Source organism: Lemur catta, chromosome 20, assembly GCF_020740605.2.
Source record: "Lemur catta isolate mLemCat1 chromosome 20, mLemCat1.pri, whole genome shotgun sequence".
NCBI lineage: Eukaryota > Metazoa > Chordata > Mammalia > Primates > Lemuridae > Lemur > Lemur catta.
The window spans coordinates 18,000,592-18,024,040 of NC_059147.1; the positions used below are offsets into that span (position 1 = coordinate 18,000,592).

The 23,449-nt window shown below is 60.8% G+C and overlaps 1 protein-coding gene across 2 annotated transcripts in view; it reads left to right on the plus strand.

The window, feature by feature from the left end:
• The first annotated feature begins 262 nt into the window (after positions 1 to 262).
• BCAR1 (BCAR1 scaffold protein, Cas family member) overlaps positions 263 to 23,449 on the plus strand; it is a 35,359-nt gene continuing 12,172 nt past the window's right edge. The window contains exons 1-2 of one of the 2 annotated variants that reach the window (XM_045533925.1): positions 263 to 458; positions 21,791 to 22,423. In XM_045533925.1, coding sequence (XP_045389881.1) covers positions 447 to 458; positions 21,791 to 22,423 — 645 coding nt within the window. In that variant the 5' untranslated portion in view covers positions 263 to 446. Of the gene's footprint in view, positions 459 to 12,773; positions 12,961 to 21,790; positions 22,424 to 23,449 lie in introns of those variants that run through there. The other variant, XM_045533924.1, reaches the window with a different exon arrangement.

The window sequence follows — 23,449 nt, forward strand, 5'->3', positions numbered from 1 at the left end:
ACACGGGGACTGGGAGCCGGGCCAGGGCCACGGGCAGGCGCCCAGCACTCAGGGATGTGCAATGTGGGGGTGGGGCGCCCGGGTGGGCGAACGGGACACGGTGCGACTGACTGGAGGTGGCCCCTGAAAGATGGGCAAGGCGTGGACACGGAGCCGCCTCGCCGCGTTGGGCCGACAGAAAAGCGCCGAGGTCCGGGGTCCTCGCCTTTAACGCGGCCCCCGGCGGCGGGGACGGGAGGGGGAGGGGCGGCGCGGGCGGCGCATGCGCGGCGCGGCTGGAGCGGCCGGACCGTCCGGCCGCCGGGAGCGCGCAGGAGCGCGCAGGAGCCCGCGGGCCGCCGCGACAGCGCCGGGACCCCGCGCCGGGGGCTCTGAGCGGCGCGGGCGGACCCGAGCCCCCAGCCTGCCGCGCCGCTGCCCGCCGGGCCCCGGGAGCGGCGGCCAAGATGTCCGTGCCGGTGAGTACTGACCGCCGCCCGGGACCCCGGGCTGGTGCCCCGGCGGGCCTGCGACCTCGCGCCGCCCGCTGTAGGCCTGATGCCGCGGGGGCTCCCCGGCCGGGCTCGCCCTGCCTGGGGGTCGCTCCGCCCAGGCCTTGTCGAGCCTGGGAGGGGAGGGTGGGGGAGCGTCCCCCAAGCCGGCCTCTGCCCCGCCTTTCCATCCTCTTCCAGGAGAAGGGGTCTGTGCTGTCCTCGCGGGGAGCCCCCCAAGATGGCTGGGTCGGCGGGGGTCTTTGTTGGCCCCCGGCACCCTCGGGGACAGCTGGGCCGGGCTGGAGTCCATGCCGTGCCTAGGACCCCACACCAGGATGGCTGGGCCTGGTGGGGAGGGGTCCCTGGCGCTCCCTGGGGAAACCCTTCCGGGACAGCTGGGCGGGTGCGGGGCTGGGGAAGGCTGTGCTGGCTCCCAGGAGACCCCCTCGGGTAGCTGCCCTGCTGTGCTCCCGGGACCCCAGCGGTATGGCCAGGCTTGGGGCGGGGTCCGTGCCAGCCCCGTAGACACCCCTTTCCCAGGACAGCTTGGGTTGGTGGGAATGGTGCCCACCCCAGAATGGCTGGGGTACTCACTTTCCCAGGAAGTTTTCCTCCCTCCGCTGAACCCCCGGGTCCCTGACTGGCAGCTCCTTACCCCCTGGCTGTGGGGGCTTCTCTTCTGCGTGACACCCCCTCTTCTTGGCGGGGCTGGCGGGCTTGGGCAGACCCAGGGCCAGGACTCCACATCTGGGCCCTGGCGTCTCTGGGCATCTGGATCTCACCTCTTGAGCGGGGCAAGTGATCCTAGCTATCCCCAGTGACCAGGCCTCGGGCACAGGCCCACTTTACAGATCGACTGACTGAGGTGGGAGGTGGACGCCCATCATCCTGCCAGGAAAGGGACCTTCTGCACGCAGGAGAGCTGTGGCCTCCAGCCATTGTTTCTCTGCTGAGTTAGGGGCTTGTCACAAAGGGGCAGTGGGCCAGAGTGCCTGTCCACTCTGGCCTTGTTTCTGGAGCTGCTCCTCACCTGGGCGACCCCATCCTTTCTGTGAAGCGGACGGACGGTCGGGGCTTCCTGGCAGGGCAAGTGGCCTCTTGGTTAACTACCACAGAGTGTGTGCAGATTACTGGAGGGGAGATGCTGGGTGAGTGCAAAGCATTGTTATTATGGAATTAAAGATCCCGGCTCCTGCCTGCCTCCAGAAGCGGTAATGCAGAGTTGCAGATGAAAAAATTAGGGCTTCCAGACCACGCTAATGTGAACCCCCCCCCTCCCCGCCGTCTGTTCTGGTTCAGAGCGTAATTGCCTCATCTTTAGAAAGAAAGGAGAGAGAAACTGCCTGCCAGCACTTCTCTCCTCCTCGGCCTTCCTGCAGAGCTCTGCTGTCTCTGGCCCAGGGTCATCGGGGGACTGACCAGTCCTGCTCCTGTGGGCACTGCTCAGAGAGGCAAGGTGGACCACCTGAGCTTGCTGGAGGGCCGGGGTCCCCAGGGCGGTAGTGAACAGGGAATGTCACTCTGGCCACATCAGAGCCAGGACAGGTCTCTAATGGAGAGGTCCTGTTTGATTTGGTTTGGTGGTGAGGGATGGCGCACAGACCCCTTGCCTTATGGGACTTTGGGCAGCCTTCCTGGCTCTGTGCCTCGTCTGTGACAAGAGGGATGGCAGGCCCAGTGGGACTTGGACAGACCGGCCCTGTTGTGGAGGTCTGCTTGGTCCGTCTACACCATTGCAGGATCCAAGTCACCTCCCACCCTCTTGCTTGTAGCCACAGCCCGCAGGAATTCTGCAGGGGTAGGTGGGGGGTCTCGCCGTCTGCCACTTGTGTGGCTGGGCTGTCACATTACCCTGGCTCTTTCCTAGGACCTTGGGCAATGTATGAGGAGGTGGGGCCAGGAGAAGTTCATTTTTGGAGCGGCTGTGACATGTTCAGAAAATTGCTTTCATGTGCTGAGGGGGCCCAGCTGCCTGCTCAAGCCCTGCTCCTGGAACCCAGAGTGGTGACTGTCCACATGGCGCTCAGGGCCGCATTTGGGTTTTAAGCACACCCATTCATTTGGGCAGTCTTTTCCTGGATGGGGCTGACGCAGGCACTTTGGCCCACAGAAATTACAAGATGCTTCAGAACAGATAGAAGAGGTTGTGTGGGCCAGGTTGAGTGGTGAGTGGCTCCCTGAGTATCTGAGCAGGGCTTGGCTGGTGTCACCCTGTCATTTAACTCACATGGGGTCTGGGGTCCAGAGAGGGGAAGGCACCAGGGTGTCCCTGGCTCCCTGCTCAGTGCCGCTTTCTCTGCTCAGGCGGTCCCTGGACACTCACCTGCTTGCTCTCTGACATCTGCCTTCCTCTTGGGCATGGCTGTCCAGTGCCCTGCGCCTGTCTCCTCCCTCACCTGGCAGGACACATGTGAAAGGAAAACGGCTGTGCCACCCACCTCAGACCTCTAGCTGACGTTGGCATGGGTCCATGTTTAAGAGTGGCAAGATGCTACTGGCCCTGGCACTGTCACGCGAGAGGCCAGCTTCCAGCTTGCAGAGAAGTCCTTCTGCTGTCTGTCTCTGCCTTTCGTTTCCTGTCTCTGAAATGGGTGTGGCCACTTCAGCCTCTCTTGTGCTCCTTCATTGAGGGAGAGGTCCCTTCAGGGAGCACAAATGCTGCCCTGCGTGCCAGGCACTGGGCTCGGCCTCACAGGCACAGGGAGGGCCTGTGTTTTGCCAGAGCTGCATGGCCAGGGCGAGGCAGAGGCAGGGTGGAAACCAAGACTGGCAGGATCCAAAGCCATAAAATGACCATCATCCTGCATGGCCTCTAATTGTGGGGACTGCAGCCTGCTGAGCCGTGCGCAGAGGCCAAGGCTGCTGAGAGGCCGACCCTCTGCTTGTAGCTTTCCACGTGTGAGCTTGTGCAACCCCTTCGGCGCCCCTGGCAGACCAGGCAGCTCGGGCTCGGAGAGGCCAGGCAGCTTGCCCGAGGCTGGGCAGCAGGCTCTATCCAGCCCCTCCAGCCCCTGCCGGGCTCAATGGAGACCAGTGGACCAGGCTTGGCATCTGGTTGAAACTCTGCCAGCCATCCTGGGGCCCCGTCTGTACCTGGCTCTGTGCCAGCCAGCACCGTGAGTCGGAGAGCTGGCCAAGGAGCCTCGAGCGTCTGCCCTGGGGTGCACAGCTGGCCTGGGCGGCCAGGCAGTAGACAGCTGGCGCCTGGTAGAACAGGCTCCAGAGGGGACAGTGGGAAGTGGCCATGTCCAAGTCCGAAGTCCTCAGCTCAGTCTCCACAGCCTCTGCCACGCCCTCTCCCGCGGCAGGGCCCTGGCCCTGCTGTCCCTCCCTCTGTAGGAGTGATCCTGCTCCCTCCAGCCTGCTGCACCCCCGCAAGCCCTCCTGCCCCGTGGGTGATGGCTGGGGTGTGGGGGTGCTTTGGTTGCTGTCAGGCTTCCTCGGGGCAGGACCGACCAGTGGCTGTCTGGCTCCTCTCTCTCCCTTCTTTGCTGCGGCTGAGGGCGTGGCCCCCATGGTAGAGGCCCCACAGGCAGGGGCCAGGTCCCCATTCGGAGCCTGGCCTCTCCCCACTCTCCTGAGAGCCATGCTGGGGGCCGAGAGGGGTTCCCGGAGAGGCTGCTAAGGGTGGGGAGGGTGTTTTGGTGTTGGCGCTATGCCTGAGTGAGTTGCTGAACCTCACTGAGCCTCAGTTTCCTCATCTGTGTCATGGGGATATTAACAGCTCTGAGCTCCTGGGGTCTTGTGAGCGATTAGTGAGGGATGCGTGAAGCTGCCAGTAGGGGCTAGTAAGTCACACAGCTACTGCTGTAGAGATTATTGTCTTTATCCTGCCATCGTTGGCTGGTGTGGTGCCCCAAGACCCACTCCTGGCTCGTGCACAGCCAGCTTGGGGAGGGAGTTCCCAGCCCTGCCTCACTGGGCTGGGCCCACGCTGATGGGCCCTCTGCCCCCAGGATTCTGTGGGGCTTGTGCAGTCTGCCTCTGGCCCTTTCTTTATGGTCTGTGTGGTTCCCGCCAAAGCCTTAGTGGTAGGATGACCCTGGCTTCTCCCTTGCACTGGTGTGGCCTGCGGGACCCCTGTCCCTTGTCCACACCCCACTGAGAGAGTGACCTCTGCTGGGGCCACTAGCTGGCCCATTACGTGGGAGCCACTGCAGGTGCAGGCCTTTCCTCAGGCGTGGTCTGCAGCGGCCTGGTCCAGCAAGGGGCAGGCAGGGCCCTCAGAGGGCTGGATAAGCCCCATTCCCCACCCTGGGGATCACGGCACCTTAAGGAGGGGGGCTCGAGCCTACCAGGGAGGCAGGTGGGCCTCAAGGCTGTGAGGTGAGTGCGGGATGCAGGTGGCTCCTGCAGACCCCCCACTTCCCACTGGGCCCGTGGCTGTGCCTTGTGGTCAGCTGTGGGCCCCTTTCCTCCCTGTGCTCACTTCACTCCTCAGCCTTGGCCTTGGCTTCACTGCAGCTGCTCGCTTTTGTTGCATCCTGGTCAAACCCCACAGTTTCTGTGGCTTCCTCTGAGTCACTGTTTGCTGGGGCACTGTCTCCCTCTCTTTGGGAAAAAGAAAAAGAGCTGAGGACAGGCGGGGACCTCGGTGGAGGTGAGGAGGGATGCCCAACTCTGGCGAGGGAGATGGTCACAAGTTTCGGCTCTAAAGTTAATCTCTTTTCTAAGGGGGATTAGAGGCTGAGGAGGCTTTTCAGTAATTTTAATTTATTATTTAAGCCCTGCCAAGTTCCGAGAAGGATTTGAAGCAGATTATAGTGGGAGACACAAATAATCTAAAATCATCAAAAGATCCAGAATTATGGAATGTGTGAGAAAGGAGGAGAAATTATTCCAGAAAGCCTACTAAGTAGGCATACAGATTTGCCTTGAGCTCCCTGTCAGGCAGGGCAAAAAGGGTAACATGGTGGGTTTAGGCCTGCAACACCTGTTTTTCGTGTTCGTAATGCCATGTATTTTTTCTTCTGTGCTTTATTTTTTTTACCAGTTGAGACTCTTTTATTGAAGTAGATGTTACATGTCTTGAAAGGTACAGATGTTAAATGTACAGTTGGAGGAGTTTTGGCTAATACAGACCATGTAACCATCAGTCAAACCAAGGTAATGAATGTGTCCGCCTCAGAAAGTTCTCAAAGCTGCTTTACAGTCCCGTGCCCTCATGCACCGTTCGTGTTTCTGTCATCCCGGCTCAGAGTCACCTATTCTTGAACTTGGTGTAAGGGGAAGCATAGAGTAGGTACTCCTGGACCTTGCTTCTTTCATTCACCGTAGCAGTGTTGACATTTGCAGCTTTGCGGTGTGTATCAGCGGTTTGTTCTTTCTTGTTGCCGAGGAGTGTTCCATTTACGAATATCCCCGGCGTGTTTATCCATGCCCTTGCTGAGGGATCTCTGACTGTAGCTTTAGCATGCTGTGTATTTTGGGGTACTGGAACACTGGTGTTAATCACTGGGCTAACACCCTAGTGCAGTGTTTTGTAAAGCCTGGCATCCAATCCCTTGTGCCTGGAGGCTTGCCCAGAGATCTGTGCCCCGACCTCCCAGCCCTGCCAACGTTCCGTGCTTGCTCAGGAGGTGGGATAGCCACACTCCTCCCCGTGCACAGCCCTCGCCCGGTGTCAGAGTTTGAATTCTCTCTTCCCAGGTGACCTGGGAGGGCAAGTGTCTTAGGCTTTTGAGTCATCTGTGTTTCTGCCACAACCCCTGTCACTCCAAGGTCCTGGCTGAGAGCCCTAAGGAGAGCAGGAGGCAGGAGGGGAGGCAGCAGAGAGGCCACGTCCCTCCTTCCTCCCCAGCCCAGACAGATTCCTGGGCTCCCTCCTCTTCTTCCCTGTGCATGTGCCAAGACATCCCACCAGCGGACACTCCTGGCTGTTCCTGCTTCCACTCTGGGAGCCCCAGGCCCAGTGGACACCCCACCTCTCAAGAAGCCAGGACGGGTCGGGGTTGTTTGTAAGTTCCCCGTGGCCCCCGCCCCGCAAATGCTTCTGTGCCACCTTCCACGGAGCTGCCCCAGCTCTTACTCTGGAGGAAGGAGCTGGCTCGCCTGTGCTGTTTTTATAAATCTTTACTGTTGTTTTTTCCTGCATAATGAGCCTTAGCAAAAGATTCACACATCTGCTCAAATGTCACCTCCTTGGAGAGGCGCCCCTATGTGTGCCTCTGTCCCTATCACTCCTGTAGCTTCTTACCTGCACAGAGGGCGTGTGTGTTTACCCCCGCCTCGGGGTGTAAGTTCCCTGAGGACAGGGACTGTCCTTTTCAGCAGCAGCATCCTGCGGAGCCTAGCACAGGTGCTGGGGCAGCATGTGTGAGTGAATGACCGTGTGCAGGGACAGACCCCATAAGCACCTGCTCCCCCTCCCTCTATGGGGGGCCTGAGGGGAGACCCCGCCCCCTGCCCTCCCCCCAGTGTTGGCTGGTAGATCTTGAGCAACAGAGCTCCAAGGAAAGATTTTGCCCCAGAATCTCAGACGAGGTTTTGGGGAAGGTGGGGGAGGCCCAGGGCACCTGGAGAGGAGGGGGTATCTGTGCAGGGGTGAGGAGAGCGGGGAGAGTTTCCTTGGGGATGGGCCTGGTGGAGTGTCCTTATGCACCTTGGGCAGGCCAGGGGAGCGTGCATGATGGTGCAGGGTGTGAGTGCTGCTGGAGGTGGGGCATCAGGGTGCCCTGTGGGTGACAGCCTGCCTGTGCCATAGTCTCACGGCCCTGGGCATGGGCAGGGCTGCTGGCAGGGGGTAGGTGTGACACATGAGCCTCTTCTCTGAGGCTGTGAGAGGTGCAGTGACAGGCACCTCTCAGGGAAGCCATCAGTGTTGTGTGGAATCATTGATGTTGCCTGCTCCTGTCCTCGAAGGCTAACCCAGGGCACGGGCGTGGGCCTGATCTCCTGGGGCAAAGGAGCCTTTCTCTGTAGGCTGCAGCAGGCCCAGGCTGGGACGCCTGCCCGCCAGGGTACTGTCCAGGAGGGAGAAAGCACATTACTTTCCAGTGGCTGCTGTAGCTCTGCCCTCTCTGGAACCAGTCTTTCCTGCACTCCCACCCCAGAGCCCCAGGGTCCCCTCCTGTGCCCCTGCTGGCCCCTGGCCTGGCAACCCTAGCAGAGTGGCCTGGCCACACTGCTCTGCCCCTCTGTGGGTATCTGTGGGTGTGGGCACCTGTGTTTGGTGGAAGCGGCCAGGGGTGGGCAGCAGATGGCTTGTGAAGTCATCATCTCTGCCTGATGTGCTGGGGCTGGTTGCCAGGGAGAGCAAGAGCAGATGGCCGGGCCGGGGCAGCCTCTTGACCACACCCTGTCCCTGCCCACCCAGCCCATCAGAGACCTGGGCAGCCACCAGCAGCTGAGCTCGTCCCCTGGGGACAGGGACTTGCCCCTTATTCCCACTTCCCCTTTGCGGACTGAGCCCCTATCTTCCCCACCCACCGTTCCCCAGGACTCTTCCCCACCCAGGCTGTATTGAGGGGCGAGGATGTAGGAGTGGGATCCCAGGTCTGCAGGGAGGACAAAGTGCACAAGGCCCAGCCTCCTCATCTCTCTCTCTCTCTCTCTCTCTCTCTCTCTCTTTCACACACACACATACACACACACACACACGCACACACACGTACACACAGCTGGCTGTTGGTCCAAGTCTGCACCTCCCAGCCAGCACCCAACGAGGCCCGATGATGGGAGGGGAGAGGGTGGTTCTCAGAGGGAGTTGGAAGGTGGGAGAGGAGGGTGCAGAAGAGAAAGGGGGACTCAGGCCACCATGGCCAGCACCCAGGGCTGGGGCAGAGAGGTCTGAGCAGCGCTCCAGGGCCCAGCCTTGCTGACCTACTCCAGCCTCAGCTACTTTGGGCAGAGCCCCTCTCTGAGGTAGGCACCGCACTGCAGGTGCCTCTGCTGCTCTTTAATTTTCAAATTAGAAAAGCAGGAGATAAGTGAAGGTAATTAGGAGAGTTGTGCTTCCTCTTCCAGGTCTGTGCCTCACAATGCCTGCGGGGAGCAGGTGGGAGGGCCCTGGGTTTGCTGGGATCCCGGCCTGGATCTGGAGTGCAGGAGACAGCCCCCACCCCTGGACTATGTCCCCCACTCCGAACCTGGCGAACCTGGCGGCTCCACCCAACCCTGCACACCTTGGGGCCCACCCTGGCCCCCAGGTCTCTGGGGACTGGCCTGGGGTCATGCTAAAGGGGACGGCCTGCTGAGGAGGGATTTGGCTCCAGGCTTAGGGCCTGCCCACCTTCCCACAGTCAGAGTCACTGTTGTAATGACAATGGACCGCCCCACCTGGTCACTCCACCCAAGAGCTCCAACACCCTCCCTAACAGTGCACACTCTGCTCTGTCTGGGGTCACCTGGGGTGCTTTTCAGTGGGCACACACCCAGTTGCTGGGTGGGGCTTTGTGAGCTCTGCCACTTTCTGGCCATGTGACCTGAGTGAAGCCCCGCCCCTCTCTGAGCCTCTGGGTAGCTGTAGTTCCATCCTGGTCCCCAGGGCAGCAGTGAGACTGACTGATGTCAGATGTGTGGGGTGTCCAGTCTGTGCACAGCCGGGCTCACCTGGGCTCTGTGCCATCCATAAGGGTCCCTATGCCCTTGCCCAGGTTTTGAGCTTGCCACCAGAAGTGGCCAGCCCAGGGGGAAGGCATCAACTCCCCATGGCCCTCCAGAGCATGGCTTCTTCCTGTCCCTGGGGTTGGCAGTGCTCACCTCCGGCCTCAGGAAATCCTCTCCTGCTGCTGCTCCCAGAGCCGGCCATCAGCTGACCCATCCAGCCCCCCTTCCCTCTGCTGTGGGAAGCTGAGGCTTCAGCAGGGGAAGGGGCTGCATGCCGTCAAGTCCTGCAGGCCATTTTTCACCTGCTCTTTTCCTGTCACTTTGTCATAAGCATTTTCCTGTGTTATTTTGCTCTTGGAGGTGGCAATCTTAGTAGTTGCGCAGTGTTCCACTGAGGCGCTGTGGTTGTCTGACCAGTCCCCTAGAGTTGACATTTATGCTATGCCTCCCCCACCGCCTTTTGCTGTTACAAATGCCGCAATAGATGATAGACATCATTAAGCATCAGGCGAGAAGAGTTCTTTAGTGCAGTGGGTCTGTGCTGACGGCTAAGACCTCAGAAAGCCCAGAATGCAGGAATCCTGTCCCCGCCTGTTCTCCCCACTTAGGGTACTGTCTAAGCAGCTCACCCCCAGGAGACACTTCAGTGACCCCAGGTGCAGGGCCCTCCCTGTTCCCTGCACAAACAGCCTATGAGCTCATCTTCCGCCTGGCTGGAGGTGCCAGGCCACTCCTGAGACGACTGACAGGGGTCGGAGGAGCATGGTGTTGGCGCCTGGGCTGTACACCTGCTGCTGTCTCCATAGACTGGCAGCGCCCTCTCCCAGCTCCTAGACACCCAGGCCCCTCTCCTTTCTGCCAGTCCTTCTGTGTGTGTGTGTGTGTGTGTGTGTGTGTGTGTGTGTGACTTAACCACTCCTGTTCCTGAGACTGGGGCAGCCTCAGATTTCCTCACTCTGGCCTGCCCTTCCCACCCAGGCTACCTCTGAGGTCCCACCCAATTAACAAATATTTAGCAGACCCCTCCTCACCAGCAGAGCTGAGCTTCATGAGTGGGTGGCGCTGGGCCCCAGTGCTCAGCTCACTTGTCGTGGAGGTGCTTCTGTCCCAGCTGCCTGTCCTTTTGGAGTCTGAGTGTGTCAGGGGTCTTTGGCTTCCTACTGCCGTAGATTCCCTTCCTGCTGCAGAGTAGTCAGGGTGGGCTGAGGTCTAGCAGCTCCCACCATCCCTTCCCTGGCCACCAGCTCTGTCCCTTCTGTACCTGGAGTGTGTGGAATGGGCCAAGGGCCGGTAAACTGGGCCTCAGTCTCTTCATCCATAAAAAGGGCTAATGGTGAAGCCTGTTTTGCGGGATTTCTGTGGGTGTGAAATAAGCATGCGCTGTACGGAGCTGTGTGGGGTACCTGGGGTTGCATCCCTGTCGTCGGCCTTGGCAGTAGGGCCAGGGAGGCCGGACTGGCGGTGAGCTTCGGCCCCTCATATACCCCAGCCAGAGCTTGCCAGTGGGCGCTCCTTCCCCACACACCAGCCTGGGAGGGGGTATTTCCCCCACCCCCCAGCCATGCCCTCTCCAGCACAGTGGGGTGTAGATCCTGGGGCCTGTTTCCAGAGCGGAAATGCCATTCTGGGAGGCACAGGCTTGGGGGGGAGGGAGTTTAAGTGGAAAAGGAGCAAATTTTTGAAATGCCTGTGCCTGAGCCGGGTTCCCTTTCCCCCCGCCTCCCTGCCCACACCAGCAGTCCCACCCCCAGTGCCGCTCTAATCCCACTCCCATTCCCCAAGACTCCATCCAGCCTGTCCTCTCTGCCTCACCCACACTCCCCTCCAGCCAGCTACGATGGAGCAGGGGCCATCTCCCTGGAGGGCTAGACCTTTTGTGTCCCTAACTATCTCTGCAGAGACCTCCTGCCTGCTGGGCACTGCCTGGCTTTGAGGCCTGGTCCCCACCCATCCCTACAACAGTGGAGACCCAGGGACAACCTGAGGACTCCTTTGGCTACCAACACAGCCAGCCAGTCATGCGTGGCCCAGCTGGTTCAGACCTGCTCCCTGGGAACATGGGGTGCCAGCCAGGCTGAGGAGTTAGTGGCTGGACAGGGTCAGGGTGTAGGAAGGACTGAGGACACAGCTCTGGGGAACAAGCAGGAGGGAATGCCCCAGGCCGTGCTGCCTTGAGAGCTAGCTCCTCTTCTGTGGAGGGAGAGAGTGGGCTGTTTGGAGGGCGACCAGTGGGGCAAGCCTTGGGGAGGGCACAGGGTGTTGGTTGGTTGCCCTCTTCCTCTCAAGAACTTTGGGTTACAGTGTCCTGTCACACTGCTCCTTCCTCACACACATGCTGAGTTCTCACCAGTGGTTCCCAAGCCAGGAGCTCAGAAGCTTGGGGAAATGCAGATGTCTGGTTCTTCTGGAGGGGTGGAACCTAGGAATCTGTTTTTTTTGTTTTGTTTTTAGAGATAGGGTGGAGTACAGTGGTGCCATCATAGCTCACTGTAACCTCAAAATCGTGGTCTCAAGCCCATCCTCCCACCTTGGCCTCCCAAAACGCTGGGATTACAGGTGTGAGCCAAGGAATCTGTTTTTCTTTTAATGAGTTCTCCAGAGGATCTTCATTTTGAGAAAAGAGCCCAGAGAGGGAGAGGGCCTGCCCAGGGAGGCACATCTGGCCAGGGTCTGAGTCAGCTGATCCCCAGCTTGGGCTTGTGTGCATTTTACAGGCCGGGCCTGAGAATTCTCTGCTCGGGGAAGCTGGGTCTCCCTCACTGCCTCCCGGGCACCCTGAACTGCCCGATGGCATCCTTGTGCTCAGCAATAGCCCAGGATTGTTGACCGGGGATCCTGGCTGGTCCAGGGCAGTTTCCATCCTAGATCTCCCTACAGAGTGCTCAGGGACGTTGGCACCCTGGTTCTGCTGCATGAGGTGACAGTCACTGACCTGCAGCCTAGCAGGGGGGCTACTCAGGGCCAGGGATGGTTCTACTCCCTTTCACTGCAGTGGTTCTTTCTTCTCTCTCCCTTATTCCCGCCCCTACCCCGTGCTGCTGAGACAGACAAGATGGAGCAGGACTCAGGAGGGTACTGGGCATAGGTTTTAGGCCTGGACGCGGCTGGTTTAGGAATGGGTCGGGGGAGAGGCGGACCAGCTGGAGTCCCCGAAAGCCAGTGAACCGCATGGGGAGGAGAGGTGCTGCATGTGTAAAGCTGAAGCTTGCCAGCCTTCCTGCTTTGAGTCTTCATTTCCTGGGGCCCTCAAACGATAGGCCCGTCCGCAGTCAGAGCCGCCGTGGTTATTTTTCCGTAGGCTGGGACACGCCCCCTCCCCTTTCCCTCTAGATTCAGATCTGAGTCCGACGGCCCGACTGACGTGCGTTAAATGCCCTGGGGCTGGTGGGCGGGGAAGGCAAAAGTCGACTTGGGCCCGTGGTGGGGCGGGTGCAGCGTGCCCAGTGCTCCGCAGGAGGGGGCAATCCGGGCAGTCTTCCCAGAAGTGGAGGCGTTTGCGTAGGCCCTGGGTGCCGGGTGCCTGCTCACCCGCGCAGGAAGGCGGGGACAGGCTTTTGGAGGAAAAAGGATATCCCGCGCCATAGGCTAGAGCCTGGCATCGGGCAGGGGCCTGAAGCCTGGGGGGCGGTGCCACCGGGCGGACGCCTGTCCGCGCGCTCCCGCGCCGGCGACTCATTTGCATGGGGAGCCGCAGTGGCCAATGGGCGTGCGCGGCCGGGCATGCCGGGAGCCGGGCTGGGCCGGCCGGGCTGCGGCGGCGGCGGCGGGCGGAGCGAAGTGGGACCGACTCTGGGCTGCGGAGGCGACGGCGGAGCGGCTCGAGTGGGACCGGGCGGCTGCGGCGCGCTCGGAGCCCCGAGGGCGCGCGGCCTGGGCAGCTCGGTGTGCGCCCCCGCGGGGAGCCGGGGCCCCGGGCCGGCCGGACACCATGAACTACCTGGTGAGTGCGGCAGGCGCGCCGGGGTCTGCTCACGGCGGCCGGACGGGCTTCGCGGACCGGCTTGGAGGCAGCCGCCCTGCCGGCTCCCGGGGCGGGCCCGGGCGGGAAGGAGTTAAGCGAGTGGCATTTCCTGCCGGACCTGCGGGTCCTGGGAACCGCCGGCCGGTGGAGACTCCGCGGGGGTGCGCCCGGGCGGGGGTCCGCGGTCTTGGGACCTCCTTCCTCCCTGTCCCGGGCCCGCGGGGCAAGGGCTGCGGAGGCTCCCGGAGCTTGGGGGCGGATGGAAGGGCCGGGCGCAGGGGCCGCTGGCGGGCAGGAAAGTTCCTGGATCCGGGAAAGTTGCTGGCGGGAGGCCCGGACTCCCCCTGCCGGCTGCCGCCTGCTGTGTGACCTTGGGCTTCTGCGTTCTGCCTCCGGGCCTCAGTTTCCCCGGGTGCGAGGAAGAATGGGGGTCCCTGGAGGCCGTGACGGTGAGCTTCCAGGCGGGGTGGTGGTCCGACTGTTTAGGAGTGGGGACTGCCCGCCGCTCCCAGGCTAGGGGGTTGAGGGCCGGGCGAGCAAGTACGTGCGTCGGAGGGTAGTCGGCGCATCCGGAGGGCCAGTCCGAGGTCAGTTAATGATTCACCCGGCCACCGGCGCTGGATTCCGGGAGCAGGGGCGGGTGCTCCTCGGACTTTGCCTGCCCCACTTGCCAAGCGGCGGTAGGAGCCGGATCCTGGCGGCGGGAGTCCAGGGCTGCACTGCGACCTCGCTGCTTGGCACGCGAAGAGTCGAGGGAAGCGGCTAGGCTAGGCTCCAGTTCTGCCGCGCAGACGTGGGGGCCTTGGGATCCGCTGTTGGGGGATCCGGGGCCGCGACAGCCCGCAGAGCCGTAGGGGCGGGGCTGCTGTTCCGATGTCCGCAGCTCTGGGCTCCTCCTGGGAATCTGGGAAGGCGAGATTTGCTGAGGGCTGGGGGGTTGAGGGGACAGGGACCCGGGTAAAGGCGAGTTAGGGCCTGGGGGATGTTGGGGCTGTGAATTCCAGATTGGGGCAACAGCTCCTTTTCCCAACCACAAGGCTCCCATATCCGTCTTGGGGGCACTTATCTTTCCCCACAGCCCCACTGTGTGGAAGGGTCTGACTTGGGAGGCACTCTAGACTCTAGGGCTTACTGCAGCTTTAGTCACCTCAGAATAACCGTGGGTCGATCTCTTCTTTGCTGAATTTGGCCAGGTGAGGAGATGTTTCCCACCGCCTTGTGCTGGGGCACACACTCTCCTGTGCCCGTGCCTTTGCCCTGGTGGAGAGCTGGATGGTGGGGCCCGCAGGCCTGTTAGGTGTTGGGGTGCCTGGGGGATCAGGGCTGGGCGCAGGTGGAGCCTGTAGGGAAAGGAGCTATGGGAGGAGCTGGCCCTCCCTTCTGGCACTGGCCGCCACTACCCGCTGGCCCTGGGCAAGAAAGGAGCCTAGTGGGAGCTGGGTGGAGGCAGGGCAGGGCAGTCCCAGGTTCTGCCCAGAAAGTCACCTTCGGCTAGGGGGAGGAGGACTGGAGACTCTGAGCACAAGTGTGAGCACTGTGGGCTGGTACCGTTGCCCAGGGGTGGGCAAGGGATTGAAATAAGGACAGTGCCACTAGGGCATCCCGTGTGCACAGGAGAGCCTCCTGGGACAGCTGCTCTCCCCCTGTTCCATGAACGATACAGATGGGGAGACTGAGGCGCAAAGAGAGACGGTCAGTTGTCCTCACAGAACTGGATCTAGAACCTAGTCTCCTGGCGCGGCCCCGTGTGCTGCACCACATGTGCTCCCCGTCTGGATTCAGGGAGCTCTGGTCCTGGGGGTACTGCCATGCGTTACTGGGGCTGCCAACTTGGTGGAGCCCCCCTGGCCCTAAGACTGTGCCTTTGTGGCCCCCTCTTGGCATCCATTGTTCTTTGAGGAGGTCCCACCACCCATTTCTCCTAGACCTGGACAACTCCCTCCTCTTCCCCCAGGAGCCCACAGCCAGCCGGAACCAACCAGAAGGGGAGGTGTGCTCCTGGGAGGCTTCTTGGAAGAGGCAGTATTGGAGTCAGACTTGAAGTGTGGGGAGCAGGATTGGGTGATAGGGATCTGTGTCATCCCTGGACAAGACACCCAGAGTCTTTAGGGCACTCAGGTAAAGGTCTCTCCCCAAGGATTGGGGTTCTGCCCTCAATTAGGCCCTTTCTGGCTCTCTGAGCAAGGGGGAGAGGCCTTGGCTCTGCCCTGTGCTGCTGCCCTAACTCCCTCCCCTCTAGGTCCTGCCCTGGGATGGACGGAGTCAGAGGGTGGAAAGGCAGAGTCTCACCTCGGGCCTAGTCTCCACTGGTGCATCTCAGAAATCTGGGGTTTGGTACTTTTTTCATAGCTGGAGAACCTCACATTTTGGGACATCGTGTCCCCCTCTATCTCCACACAGCAGATAGTGCTGTGTTAAGGGCTGCTGAAAGTTACCATTTAGGATTGGAGAGGGGCAGAGCTGCCCGGGGCTTTAGATGTCAAGATGGAGAAACCAAGGCCTTATAAGGTGTGTCCTTTCTCCTCTGGCCCCTGGACCCCCGTGATGACGGCGCTGGGGCTGGAGGTTGGGTGCTTGCCCCTGTATTGGGCTGGTGCTGATCCTGAAGTAAGGGGTCAGCTTTACAATAAGCCCCCTGCTGAGACCCACATCATGAAAGTGAACTTGCCAGTCCACTGGAGAATCCTGTGAATCTTCCCTACAGGGCTCCAAGGCCAGGGTAGGGGAGCAGAGAGTAGTCAGGGGTGCAGGCCCGGGGTCTGCCAGCATGTCCCCACCATCCCTGGTGTGTTTGGAGTTGCAGACGCCATGTCCTGCAGCAGGAGGGCCCTCCAGGACCCGCTCCTCTGCCCAGCCTCCCAGGGACAGTGTCTGGGATGTCTTGGTAGGAGTGGGGGCAGGGACGTGCTTCCAGCCCATAGCTGGCCCTGGACACAAAGGCATGTGCTATTGCTGCTGTGGCCAAGGCCAGGCTGTGGCTCTGTGCTTGTGCAGGGGAGCCCTTGGCAGCGGCCACCCAAAAGGTAGCTTTTTTTTTTTTTTGAGACAGAGTCTTGTTCTGTCGCCTGGGCTAGAGTGCAGTGGCATCATCATAGCTCACTGCAACCTCACTCTCCAGGGCTCAAGTGATCTTCCTGCCTCAGCCTCCTGAATAGCTGGGACTGCAGGCGTGCGCCACCATGCCTAGCTAATTTTTTCTGTTTTTGGTAGAGATGGGGTCTTGCTTTTGCTCGGGCTGATCTCGAACTCCTGGCTTCAAGATCCTCCCGCCTTAGCCTCCCAGAGTGGTGGGATTACAGGCGTGCGCCACCGCGCCTGGCCCACAGGTGGCTCTTTATTCCTTCAGTCAGCAGACCTTCCTGTGGCAGCTGAGTGTCAGGCATGGGGCTGAGGACCCGCACACCACTGATGCTTCGAGAGGCAGGTGGGACAAGAGCCGTGCTCCCTTTGGGGTAGCTGTGGAACGTGAGGCCTGCACACAGGCCGTGTGGTCCACCCACACTCTTGCTCTCTGCCAGCACCAAGGACTTGAGCCAGACCCCGGGCACTCAGTTGTCTATGGGAGTATTAGGGGAAGATGCCCCTACGGCCGGCTGGTCATAGAGTTCCACCCAGGGTGGGGCAGCTGGGACATCCTGAACAGGGAAAGGAAGAGGTGCAGTCCTTCAGAGCCTGGGGGCAGGGCAAGGTGGGACAGCCAGGACCCTAGCCCCAGGTCTGTGGTCTCAGGCTCCTTTAGGTGCATTGCTGGGCCTGAGTGAGGAGGGCTGGAGGGTCAGACTGCCAGTCGGACACACACTCACTGGGCCTGCATCCACTGGCCACCAGGGGCTCTTTGGGACAAGCAAACAGAATACCCCAGAAATAAACTTGGCCCACATTCTGGGTATGAAGGGAGCCAGTGTTTGCCAAGTGCCTGCTGTGTAAGGCCGTGTGTTGGGGCTGGAGCAAGGAGGGTGGCAAAGGCCTGTGGAATTTCCACCCTGGCTTCTGTGAACCTCAGCATCACCCAGGAGCCACTAGCTCCACTTTGTCTTAGAGCCCTGGTCTGCCTCTGCTGCCCCTGATCCGGACCCTGGGCAAGTAAGGTAATTATTCCCAGCCTCAGTTTCCCCTTCTGGAATGTGGAGGGAATCATAGTGTCTCAAAGGGCCATTTTGAGGGTCAGTGAGCTGATGGCTGTGCACAAAAGAACTCTGCATCTGGTGGGGCCTGACTGTGCCACACTTGTTAGCCTTATAAAGCTAGTGACCAGCATGTCACTGTTCCCCTTTTCCATGTCTCTCCCCCTGCCCCAGGGACTTGGGCAGAGATCAGGAGTCCCACTGTGGGCTGGCTTGTGGGTGCTGAGAGCGCATGTGCTGTTTGAAAGAGCTCAGGCCAGACGTGGAGCCAGGCCTGGCAAAGGGGTTACTGGTCAGCAGGGACGCCTGCATTTCCTCTGCTGTTGGCCTGGCTGGGCCCTGCTCCTAAGGAACTCGTGGGAGCTTCCCTTGAGGCAACCAGGGAAGGCTCCTCAGAGAGGGAGCCTTGCAGTGTCATCTCCCCTCACCACCCCCCAGCCACCAGCTTGCACCTTCCCCCAGAGTCAGAATTTGGGGACACCCACGTCCAGGGCTCCCCTAGTGGAGCCGAGGAGGCGACCTGAACACCCATCAGACAGCTGCCGTTCTCCCTGACGTGTGTCTGCCTGCAGCCAAGGCCCCAGCTGCTCTGATTCTGAGGGTCCACCCGGTCTGGGTGGGTCTGGCGCCCAGACAGGCCCCAGGGACACAATGAGGGCCATTCTCAGAGCCAGGCGGGCCTGTGGGGCAGCCCTGGCAGCTCCCATGTGCAACAACCAGGATGTTGTTCTGCATGGGCCTGGCTGGGGCGTGCTGGCGTCAGGCTGGCCTTCTTCTCTGCCCCCGCCCTCCTGGACGAGCGAGCCCCAGAGGGTCTTCCTGGGTCCCTCTGTGTGGCCGAGCTGCTCACCAGATAGGACAGGGGCTCCCAGGGAAGGACCTGGCCTTTTGCAGCCAGGGCTTCTTTCTCAGCCCCGCGCACTCAGCGATGCTCGCTGGTCGGGCATCCTGTGCCAGGCCTGGTGCGCGTGCTTGGAGGCACCACGGTAAAGGAGATAGGCTTCTCCCTCCCATTCGGGGCATGAGCTACGCTGTAACGAGACATGCTGGTCAGCAGTGGCAGGTGAGAGCAAGGGGCGTGGGTGCCCCAGGAGGGACACGGAGCCTGCCTGAAGGTGCAAGCTGGTGGCTGGGGATGGTGAGGGGAGATGACACTGCAAGACATGCTATCCTAGCGTGTCTTGAAGGAGGAGTAGGACGCAGCAGGAGGGTTCCTAGAGGCAGGAGTGAGGTGGCCAGAGACTCTGGGCAAGTTAGGCAACATCCTCCGTCGTGCCTTGGAACAGATGGCCGACGGCATACGCCTGGACTGGCAGTGCCCTGGCTGTGCACCCCTCCAAGGTCAGTTGTGCCCCTCGAGAGCTTGAGACGGGAACCCCTGATTGGCCCAGATGGGTCATATGCCCGGGCCCAGCAGTTAGGGAGGCCAGGATAGCAGGTTTGGGGAGTCTGGCCTCTCCTCCAGCTTGGGGCACAATGCAGGATTCCGGGAGAGGTGACTAGGGGGCCTGGGAGCATGTCCAGAGCAGGAATGCTTGGGGTGGTGTGGGCTTTGGGTGGTCTGGGCTCATCTGGCCACGAGAAGCTGCTGTTTGGATGACATTTATTGAGTTATTGCTGCTTCATCCCATAGTGTCTGCAGTGCTACCATCCCCTGCCTGTCTGCCACTGCAGGGCCACGACCTGTCTCCCCTCCACCCCCTCCCCTGCTCTTGCACCTCGGGTAGTGCCCTTTGTCTGCCCCCATGCTCTTCCCTGGCATGAATTGTCTGAAATGTCACCTCCTTGGGGAGGCCATCTCCAGCCCTATTTGTAGAGGCCTTGTCCCACATTATTTTTTGTGCCCCACTTTTTCCCCATCAGAGCAAACTTTCTGCCCCACTTCACAGTGAGCCCCACGAGGACAGGGGCCTTCTTCATGGAGCCTGGCCAAGTGCCTGGCCTAGAGCAGGAGCCAGGCGAATCTTTTGTTAAGCAAAAGAACAATCCTATGAAGCCAGGGCTGTCCTCTCTGCAGGCTCAGAGAGGCTAAAGGACTTGCCTGAGGTCACATAGCAGTGGGAGGGAAAGCTGGGCCCCAGGTCTGGTTCTTAGCTGCTGCTGAGTGACTGGAGAGAAAAGAAAGGAGAGTATGTCCTCGGGCAGCAGCCGGGAAGCCAGAGAGGCCCAGAGAGGTGGGTGCTTGGCCAGCTAGAGTGGTCTGTTGGGCACCAGCAGTGCCCAGGACTCATGCTGGGTGGGGGAAGGGCTGCCTTGGGGACTGTGGGTGGGGCCATGCCAGCTGACGCAGGCGGGAGAGCTCCTGGTGCCAGGCGCCTGGTGCCACGTGCCCAGCCCGAGAAGTGCTTCCCAGCCTGGCTCCAGCTGCCCCAGACTAAGTCGCAAACTTCAGTGAGCTCATGCCGTGAGGGGGTGGGGACTGGCCATCCTGGGAGGCCTGAGGCTGGCCGGTGGTTCACCTGGGCCAGACCTCCCCTCTCTCCTCTCCACCAGCCTTGGCCTCACCAGACCCCGAGCGCCCTGCCCTGTCTGGTGGGGGCCTCTCTGCCAGCCTTCACTGGGCTGCCCTCCTAAGGTGAGGGGCCTTTGGGGGCAGTCCCCTCTGTCCACACCCCCATCCCTTCTGACTCCGCTGGAGGGGAATTTTCCTGTGACTCACTCTGCTGGCACTTCCTGTGGTCACCAGGGCAGGGGCTAGGGGGACCCGGCAGGGCAGCTCTGTGTTCTATGGGGTCACTGGCGAAGGGTGGCCGGTGTCCCACCCCCTGATGAGATGCGATCCCGGAGACCGGCTGCAGACCATATTTGGGAAATTCGTGTCTCTGGCTGGAAGCCTGGGGAGGGGGGCCGTGAGCCCGGGTGGGCTGCGGGGCAGCCCCCGCCCCTGCCGGCTCCTCTGTGGGGCTCTGGCCTCTGGACCAGTCGAGACTGCCTGTCCCATCCTGCCTCGGAGCCTAGGAGGTAGTTCACTGTTTGCTTTTTCAGGATGTGTATTTTTTCAGCCTCAAAGCAAGAAATACTCATTAAATACAAATTGAAAAATTTTGAAAAACAGGAAGAGAAAGTATCCTCTATTGTCTCAACATGCCAGTACTATATTGACCCTCTCCCCACTTAAAAATTTCTCATGATGTTTAATTGAAGCATCATTTATGCTTCAGTGCATTTTAAATTCTGTTGTAATCGTGGTGTGGATGGTGCTGTGATAACTGTAGCAATTCCGAGGGCCTTTGCCTTTGGCGTTCACCTTGGTACTGAGGTGAGCTCCCCACCCCCGCACCGGGCTCTGCCTTCCCCGAGCTGCCCTGGTGGGCTACTCTGGAGAAGTGGGCTCCTGGCTGGTGGCTCCCTGGGCACACGAGTGGCTGGGTCTGAACGTCTGCTCCTGGGACCCTGAGTACTCACTGCCTGCCTGGGCCTCTCCCCGTGTGCCAGCGTCCTCTTCCCACCTTCAGTGTGCTGGCCTGGGAGGCGGAGCTCAGAGGGGCACTTTCCAGCCCCAGCTGCTGGGGTGGAGGGAGGAGGGTGGGCCTTACCCTGCACTGCTCTCTGCCCCAGGGCCCAGGCTCCCACTTCCTGTTTCTGCCCGAGGGGGCGTGGCCCCTCCTTCCGCCTGGAATCTCATTTGGAGTCCAGAGACAGGACTCAGGCCAGAACCCAGGTCCCATTTTTGAGTCAGTCTAGACCAGGCTGTGTGTCTTCAGACCCCAGGAGACTCCGAGGAGGGACCCTGCAGGACAGCCCAGAGCTGAGGCCAGGCTGGTGAGACCTGGCTTGTGTGTGTATGTGTGTGAGGCCTGGGGCCCCTGCGGAACCCAGACACCCCTCTGCTGCCCTAGGAGGGGCTGCGGAAGCTCGGTGCCTGCTCTGCTGACCAGCGCCCCGTAGCTGGGTACCCTCTGTGATATCTCTGGGCTCAGGCTGAGCCTGGCACCTGGACAAGGGGAGCAGCAGCAGGGGTGAGGACTGCAGGGCCTCCCCGCCCAGGCTGTGTCCCCAGTGAGGCTCTGGGCTTGCCCGAGCTGTGGTCCTCCTGCCTCTAATCCCACGGCCTCCTCCAGGCTCCGCTCAGGCTGTGTAGGTCCTGGGCCCCGTGGAGCAGCAGCCCTGCTCTGGGGGGATGTGCTGACGGCAGCGGGACCGGGAGCAGGGAGTGCGCCTCCTGTTTTCTCCCCAGCCTCAGGGGAGGTGTTTGAAGTTTCTTCATTAATTACAGATATTTTGGTAGATTTTTGATAGATGGACTTTTATTAAGTTAAGAAAGTCCTTTCTCTTTTTTTTTTCCAGTATTTTTATCCTAAGAAGCTGTCATTTTTGTCAAATTATTTTCTTGCATCTCATGAGATAATCATTTGCTATTTCTTTTAACCTTCTTGTCACTCTGCTGCTCCCCCTGCCGTTGGTCTTAGAGGTGGTGTGGCCTCAGGAGGGGTTTAGGAGTGTCTTGAATGTCATTGCTAGAGTGTTGGTGGTGGCTGCAGTTGTGGGGAGCAGCTGGGCCTTTCTGGTGAAGGGAGGGACAGTGGGGACAGAGGCACCGTGATCTCACCAAACCCGACTGAACCCCTTTCCCAGTGCCAAAGCCAGATGCTGCCAGGTCCTGGAGGGTGTGGGAGCCAGATGAGCCCCCAGGAGCCCCGTGCCTGTCCTCCTCCCTCATGCCCGCCTGTGTCCTCTCTCCCCAGAACGTGCTGGCCAAAGCCCTCTATGACAACGTGGCCGAGTCCCCAGATGAGCTTTCCTTCCGCAAGGGCGACATCATGACGGTGCTGGAGCGGGACACGCAGGGCCTAGACGGCTGGTGGCTTTGCTCTCTGCATGGGCGCCAAGGCATCGTGCCAGGAAACCGCCTCAAGATTCTGGTGGGCATGTACGACAAGAAGCCAGCAGGGCCTGGCCCCGGCCTGCCCACCACCCCGGCCCAACCCCAGCCCGGCCTCCCGCAGGGCCTCCACGCTGCTGTGCCCCCGGCCTCCCAGTACACGCCCATGCTCCCCGCCACCTACCAGCCCCAACCTGACAGCGTCTACCTGGTGCCCACCCCCAGCAAGGCTCAGCAAGGCCTCTACCAAGCCCCTGGACCCAGCCCTCAGTTCCAGTCACCCCCGGCCAAGCAGACGTCCACGTTTTCGAAGCAGACGCCCCATCACCCGTTTCCCAGCCCAGCCACAGACCTTTACCAGGTGCCACCAGGACCTGGAAGTCCTGCCCAGGACATTTATCAGGTGCCACCTTCTGCTGGGATAGGGCATGACATCTACCAGGTGCCCCTGTCCATGGACACACGCAGCTGGGAGGGGACGAAGACCCCAGCAAAGGTAAGGCCAGCCTGGCACCGCCACGCAGCCCTGCCATGGGTTTAGCCCGGACCCTAGTTTCTGGGCGCAGCAGGGCCCAAGCACCCTCGGGGTTGCTGGCATCCCGGCAGCGGATATGCATTTGTTCTGGGCTCGAGGTGAGCAGTGTTTGGGGAAAGCTTTCATTCGTCTTGTGAAGATGGGCGTGACCAGGCTATGGCAGCCCAGAGTAGAGACACTGAGCTGGCCTTGGACAAGCTGACCTGTGTGGGCACGTGTTACTGCAGAGGAAGCAGCCTGCAAAGGCCGGGAGGTGTGGACAGGTGTCCTGCATTCCAGGTGGGCAGGCAGGGCTTGGCACACGGGGCCAGAGCCCCAGGCTGGGGCAGATCTCAGGGGCCCAGTGCCCACTGAAGGGCTGAGTGCTGCCCGACGGTGGAGGGTGTTGAGTAGGAGCGACCTGCCCAGATCCACGTCTTAGTGAACTCATTCTGATCCCGAGCGGAGGATATGGCGGAGTGTGGAGGGGTCAAGACTGAGACAGCGAGCCCAGGAAGAGAAGGGCATGAGGGAAGGGGGAAATCAAGCGTGGAGGGCAGCGTGTTGGTTAGGTGGGAGTGGGTGGAACAGCAGGCGTTTCTTTCTTTCCCACATAAGCCAGGTCTGGAGGGGAGAGGCCAGGACAGACGGGCACCTGCACAGCTGTTAGGTGCCCTGCCGCCCTCAGCGTGGTCCTGCATCTCACGCGGCGGGGTGGTTGCTGCCAGAGCTCTGGCGTCCTCTCTCTGGCCAGTAGGGAAGGGAGAGACAAAAGAGGATGTGCCCTCTCTGATGATCCTTCCACTTACCTCTTTTGGTCAGACCTTGAGTCTGTGGTCCACCTAGTTGCAAGGGATGCTGGGAACAGGAGCCTGTTCCCCGTGGCCACCTGTCTCATGTCTCACTAACCGAGACTCTGTCCTAAGGATGAAGGGACAGAGAGGGCTTCTGGAGGACCCTCCACAGCTGCTGGCCAGCCCCTGGATGGGTTGGACACACTTCAGCCAT